This window comes from Anopheles merus, chromosome 2L, assembly GCF_017562075.2.
Source record: "Anopheles merus strain MAF chromosome 2L, AmerM5.1, whole genome shotgun sequence".
NCBI classification, from domain to species: Eukaryota; Metazoa; Arthropoda; class Insecta; order Diptera; family Culicidae; genus Anopheles; species Anopheles merus.
The window spans coordinates 23,005,086-23,011,085 of record NC_054083.1 but is presented as its reverse complement, the minus strand read 5'-3'; the positions used below and the strand labels follow the sequence as shown (position 1 = coordinate 23,011,085).

Genomic DNA, 6,000 nt, shown 5'->3' with positions numbered 1-6,000 from the left:
GAGGTAACAAATGTTGACATTTTTTATAACTTTGTCAAACTTGCTTTTCAACTGCAAACTGCAGCTTTTTTCGTGTCGGCATCAAAAATCTACACATGAACGACAACAACCTCAAACATCTGAATATCATCGATATTTAGTTTAAGAAGTACTTTATAGGTACATAAATCAATTAGAAATATGCATTTTAGCATTATTATCATAGCAATAGGTCACAACTGCGTTAAATAGCTGTTTATTTACGCTTTTTGGCGAACGTAAAATTGTGTCACTTTTTGCCAACTTTTGTCAACTTTATTTCCTGGTTGCTCCAGGTTACGAAGCGAGTAAAGACCGTAGGAATGCTGCGCAACGCCGTTTAAAGCGGCCGCACGCCCGCAACACCGCAAGACTGGGACCAGAAATGCACACCAGCGCGAGCTTTATAGCGGCCATCTTGAACCCAAAAAAATTCTCACAATTACTTACAAAAAGCATCGCCAGCGAGGGAATATCGCACCGATTTGTAGAGTTGGCCGATTTTCGGCCTGCGGTTTGCATGCAAGCTACGACGTGTTTACGATGTGTGGTTCACTGTTCCGATTCTTCCATCGCTATTTGTGTACCTTTTTGCGGCATTCCGCTTCGTTTCCGGTTTCGTACGATAAATACGCACTATGGGTAAGCACTCCGGCACTTGATGGCCAAAAAAAGGGTGGCCAAAAAAACACAAGCAAGTTGAATGCCACTTGTTGTTGTGTCAACATGTGCTACGCGATCGTAGCAGTCAAACGACGAGCAGACAGGAGAGTGAGACAGCCTACGCCCCAGGTAAAAAAAACCTGTATACGGTCACCCGTGACGTTTCGATTGAACGCTCTACCATAAAAATAACATTCCATTGGCCCGTGGGAATCACGGTCGATCGTTGTCGTCGTCGTCTGCAGTAGCCTTTTTGTTTTTTTTTCCTTCTCGGTGGTGAACGATTTTGCGACAGTGAAAAGTGATCGTCGCGGTACAATGCAGATCCACAATCCGGAATAGGCCAGTCCCCCGCGCCCCCCGTTTCGTTTACTTGGACCCGTGGCGCCTCGCACAGGTTCCTTCCCATTCGACCGACCCCCCTGAGCATCCGAAAAGCCTGCTAGGCGAGCTGCTCCCATAATGGCATTCCTCTGTCCCGTACGCATAAGACGGGGGAAAAAGAAGAAACGTAAGTATGTTTTGGAGCTCAGCCACTCCGTGCGTGTGTGTGATGATGGTGATGATGATGATGATGTTGGGCGAGCGCGATCGCTCACACCCATATGCCCTGTGGTGATTTGGTTGCGATCCATCCGATCGGTCATCAATGCGTTTTTCCATTCCTTTGGTGATCGTATGTACATTGCAACCTAGTTAATTTGGTTGTTTTCTCTTTACGTGATCACAGCGATCGGAAGCGATATCGACAAGGATCTGTCGAGCAGTCTCGGGCTCAATCATGGCATGGGCCGCATCACTGGATCGGCCAGCATCGAAACGCTCGTGCGGGTCGGCATCGAGAAGGAGCACGGTCTCAGCCCCGACAGCAAGATGGTGGTGCTGCACGACTTTACGCCCTGCGTGGACGACGAGCTGGAGGTGAAGCGGGGCCAGATAGTGAACATACTGTACCGCGAGAACGACTGGGTGTACGTGATCGGGCAGGACACGCGGCAGGAAGGCTTCATACCGCACTCGTACTGTGCCCCGTTCAACACGCAGCTTGCCGATCTGGCCATCAAGAAGAAGCTGCCGCGCGATCTCTCCACCATGGGTGCCCCAGGCGGCGGTGCAGGTGGTGGTGGTGGTGTTAATGGCGGTGGAGGTAGTGGAGGAGGCGGTGGTACTGGCCCGGGGACGACCGGGCTGGTGGTCGGTGGAGGGGGGCTCGGCAATGGCGTCGGGCTGACGGCGGCCGACCTGACCGACGGCGGTATGCCCGACATTAGTATGGACGTGCTGGACGACAGCACTGGACCGGGGCTGCTCACGAACGCGCTGAAGCACTCGCAGGCGAGTCTCAGCTCCGAGCCCGATTTCTTGCCATTCGCCAAGGACCCGAGCGGTCGGTACATCGTGCTGTACACGTTTATCGCGCGCGACGAGAACGATGTGTCGGTGGAGCGGGGCGAGTTTGTGACCGTGCTGAACCGGGAGGACCCGGAGTGGTTCTGGATCGTGCGGAGCGACGGGCAGGAGGGCTTCATACCGTCCGGGTTCGTCTACCCGGCGGAGAACATTTTGCAGGGCCATGCGGGGAAGCAGCAGCAGCAGGGCGGTGTAAATAGTATGGGATCGATCGGTAACGATATGAACAGTCTGCAAGCGATGGGCGGAGGTAATATGACGCTCGGCGGTGGTGGTGGTGGTCAACATCAGCAGCAGCAACAGCAGCAACAGCAACAGGCCCAGCATCAACAGCAGGCACAGCAGCAGCAGCAGCAGCAGCAACATCAGCAACAACCTGGCATCGGATCGGACGATCTACGGTATCATGGCACGGAGCTGGTAATGCTCTACGACTACAAGGTAAGGATGATCAATTAAACACGTGCTTTTTTCCTACTAACAGTTTTCTACCTCTTCCCTTTTTTCAGGCACAAGCACCAGACGATTTGAGCGTACGGAGAGGCGACTGGATCTATGCCGACCTCAACAACCAAACCGTCGACGGATGGTTGTGGGCCTACGCACCGAAAACCCGCAAGTACGGTTTTATTCCCAAAGCATACGCCCGCCCACCTGCCATGACGAGTCTGTAGAGGTGTTCCGTGCTTGGTCGCGTTTCAAAACGGCCCCTCCTCCTTTCCTTTATTGGTTAGTTTCTAACTTATTGGTAAACCGCGCGCGCAAGCAACGTAGAATGTAATAAGACAAACGTTTTCTTCCATGTCGAAGTGTGAGACAGTTGCGAGAATAATCCTGTAGTTTAAGCATTATATGTTCTCTGTCCCCCTTTCCCTGTCCCGTCCACACACACACACACGAACGGTTCGTCGATTCGTGGCACCGGTACATTCCTCATTCCCCCTTAGAAATGGTCCGTAGTGTAACCGTTTTTTTGAATTGTGAACGTTTGTATTTTATTTTTATATTTTTATACACGCGCTCTAGCTCAAGTCTATTAACTTTATTCGTATTAATGTATTTTTTTTATACAAATAAAAGTGAACGGAAAAGAATAAACCCATGTTCGTCGCATTCTCTTCCTTGCTTAACCCACCGTGTATCTTCCCAAGAGGGAAGTTTTACGAATCTTCGGGCTCTTTTAAGCTTTCTGCTGCTGCCGCTCGCTTTTGCTTCAGCTCTTCGTATTGCTTACGGACGGCTTTAATTTCATCGCTCGTTACTGTCACCGGCACCTGACATTCCGTCTGCTCCTTGCGGATGAATTCTAGCGTTTTCAGCTTGTTCTCGAGAAAGTCAAGCTGTTGCGATTCCAACTGCCGGCGGTACTCTTCCAATCGCGTCTCTTTGATTTGGTCGCAGTGGATGTTGGTCAGCTTGCGCAACGAGTCTTTGCGTGTGATCCAGTGGAAATGCCTTGAAATATGATGCCAGCAAAAGGAGGTTTGATTAAATTTCCCTCATAAAATAGGGCATTTCATATGCTCTCTTACGTTGGATAGGGTTTGTACACGAGATCAAGCTTCTCCAGCATGTACTCGAACCGCCGATAGTCCCATCGGCGCAGGTAACGAAGGAAGCGCTTGCGTTTGTCAATCAACTCCTTCAGCTGAACCTTCACAACGGACTGGCGGGGGAACTTTTCCATGTAGTCTTGCAAGCTGCGAATCCTGGCCGTCATCAGCCCCACTGGAAAAGGGGAGGCGGAATAGCGGCATCAGCACCAATAGAACCTAAACAAACCATCTCACCCTCGATGCTCACGCTGTGCCTCGATGGAACCGTAGTCCAGCTCGTGTCGGTACACCCTTCGCACCATGTCCTCCTTAAAGTTTTCCACCATCTCCCGGCGCCGATTGTGCTGTATGGTGAACAGATTGCGCACATGCTCGTTGGCCGACTCCAGCTCCTTCGAGTCACGGTAATCCTTCATCAGTTCGGTGCCGGCAAACGTCGGCAGGGACTGCAAATCGCCCGACTTCTCCGGCTTGTAGCACGGGATCTTCTCCGGTCGGACCCATTTGATTTTGAGGTCCGATTTTAATGCGTACGTGCGTACGATTTGATTGACGCTGGGGGTGAGCGTTTTCAGCTTGGCGAGCGCGTTCATGGTTGGTAATTATTGAATATTATTATTGTTACGAAAGACCGACACCACGATTTCTTTCCCCGATGGGGACTTTTTTCTTTTCTTTTTTGTTTACGTTTCTTCCTGTCACTGGACGATGGGAATGGCGAAGGTACGGTCATGTTCAGGCAAACTGACAATTATGTGACAGGAGTGAGGGAGGTAAATTAAAAATTACACACAAAATACTCGATTACATTTACGTAATACGTTATTGCCATTTGTATGATAAATTACATAGCAGTTTGCCTAAAATTAGCATAATTTTAAGCGCGTTAAATTAGGAATGTCGAACAGGGTTTGACCTTGCCATAATACAGTGCTGCCACCTAGACGACAGATTGCGAAGCTTCGCCACTATACAGCAGTCATTGCAGGGGTGCTCACCAAAGTTGTTTAGTGTTTCCTGTTCGTGTGTTGTTGTTTTTTTATTGTATTGTTATTGTAAAAATGATTCTTTAAATTTATTGAAGAGCGAACTCAATACGTTTGGTAAGTCCAGTACTATATTTGAAATGGTCCTAAATAATGGTCAGTCTAGGCACGCTATAGCCTCTGATGAGACTGACTGTTCCCAAGTGCCACAAATCCACTAAAAGACCACTAAACGGCTTCTAAACGACTCAAGCTCTCTACCTAAACGGAATATAGAAAGACTTCGTTTAGCAGACGCCAAACGACTCATGTATTCTAAAAATAGCAAAAAAGCTGGTGGCGCTATCTGTTGGTGGGATACCCCAACCAGTTGAGCTTCATCGCTTGGAGGAGAGCTTTCTCATTTCTTCTGTACTGTTGTATGGTTTCGCAATGAAGTTATGCATCGCTAGAACTAGAACTGCGATACGATTGTTTAAATACTAAACTCCAACGGAAACCACCAGCACTGAAGCAAGTGAGATTTGAGTAATGGTCGTTGGTGATGATACCCACGTATCTAACCACACGACCATTTATATAGATTTTTGCTCAGAAAGTTAGAAGGCTATATAGGTCATAATAAAATGCAACTTGTCGAAACACATTGCAAGAAAAGGATAGCAATATAATGATGAGTTGTAATACGCCATCTATTGATCAAACCAATGAAGCTGTGGAGCTTTCATTTTTTTTCTATGGATATTCAATTTTCCAGTCGTTTAAGCTTAATCTGTGGCGCTTGGGTTGTCTGATACACTATTGTTTGCTATTGACTTTTGATGATTTATTAGTCAGAATATATCCGGATAGCCGGATAGTTAGTCAGGACTAGAGCCCATGCGAGTCGACGACTGTACCACGACGCTATAGTTTGGCAAAATTCACAAAAACACGGAACTGGGTCAGAATTAATGATGTGCTCTCTGGAGCGCACCCATGACTCCGATCCGACTCCAACTATTGTTAGTCCGATTCCGACTCCGGCAAAATGGAATCACTAGATCCGCCCGGAGTCAGAGTCGTTCGGAATCGCCGGAGTCAGAGTCGTTCGGAGTCGTTCGGAGTCGTCCGGAGTCGTTCGGAGTCGGAGACGTCCGGAGTCGTCCGGAGTCGTTCGGAGTCGTTCGGAGTTGACCGGAATCGGAGTTGGCCGGAGTCAACAGGAGGTTTTGTGCTTGTGATCAGACATTTCCTTTCGTTGTGTTTTTTGTCTCTCACTTTGCGCGTGCACTTCTTATACAACTTCTTCTCTGTTTCAAAGGCCGACCTCGGCCGACTCCAGACGACTCCGGATGACTCCGTCTGTAGCCGATTTCGGATGAATC

At 48.7% G+C, this 6,000-nt stretch overlaps 2 protein-coding genes across 2 annotated transcripts; one reads left to right on the top strand and one right to left on the bottom strand.

Moving 5' to 3' along the window:
- The first annotated feature begins 791 nt into the window (after positions 1–791).
- Positions 792–3,138, top strand: LOC121592841 (SH3 domain-containing protein Dlish). Its single transcript, XM_041914677.1, has 3 exons — positions 792–1,192; positions 1,412–2,532; positions 2,601–3,138. The coding sequence occupies exons 1-3, from the start codon at positions 1,144–1,146 to the stop codon at positions 2,763–2,765; spliced, it is 1,335 nt and encodes a 444-aa protein (XP_041770611.1). The 5' UTR covers positions 792–1,143; the 3' UTR covers positions 2,766–3,138.
- On the bottom strand, positions 3,119–4,346 carry LOC121592842 (28S ribosomal protein S15, mitochondrial-like). Its single transcript, XM_041914678.1, has 3 exons — positions 3,895–4,346; positions 3,624–3,819; positions 3,119–3,546 (listed from the first exon to the last, which is right to left on the bottom strand). Exons 1-3 carry the CDS (start codon positions 4,238–4,240, stop codon positions 3,252–3,254), a joined length of 837 nt encoding a protein of 278 aa, XP_041770612.1. The 5' UTR covers positions 4,241–4,346; the 3' UTR covers positions 3,119–3,251.
- Positions 4,347–6,000: the final 1,654 nt, after the last annotated feature.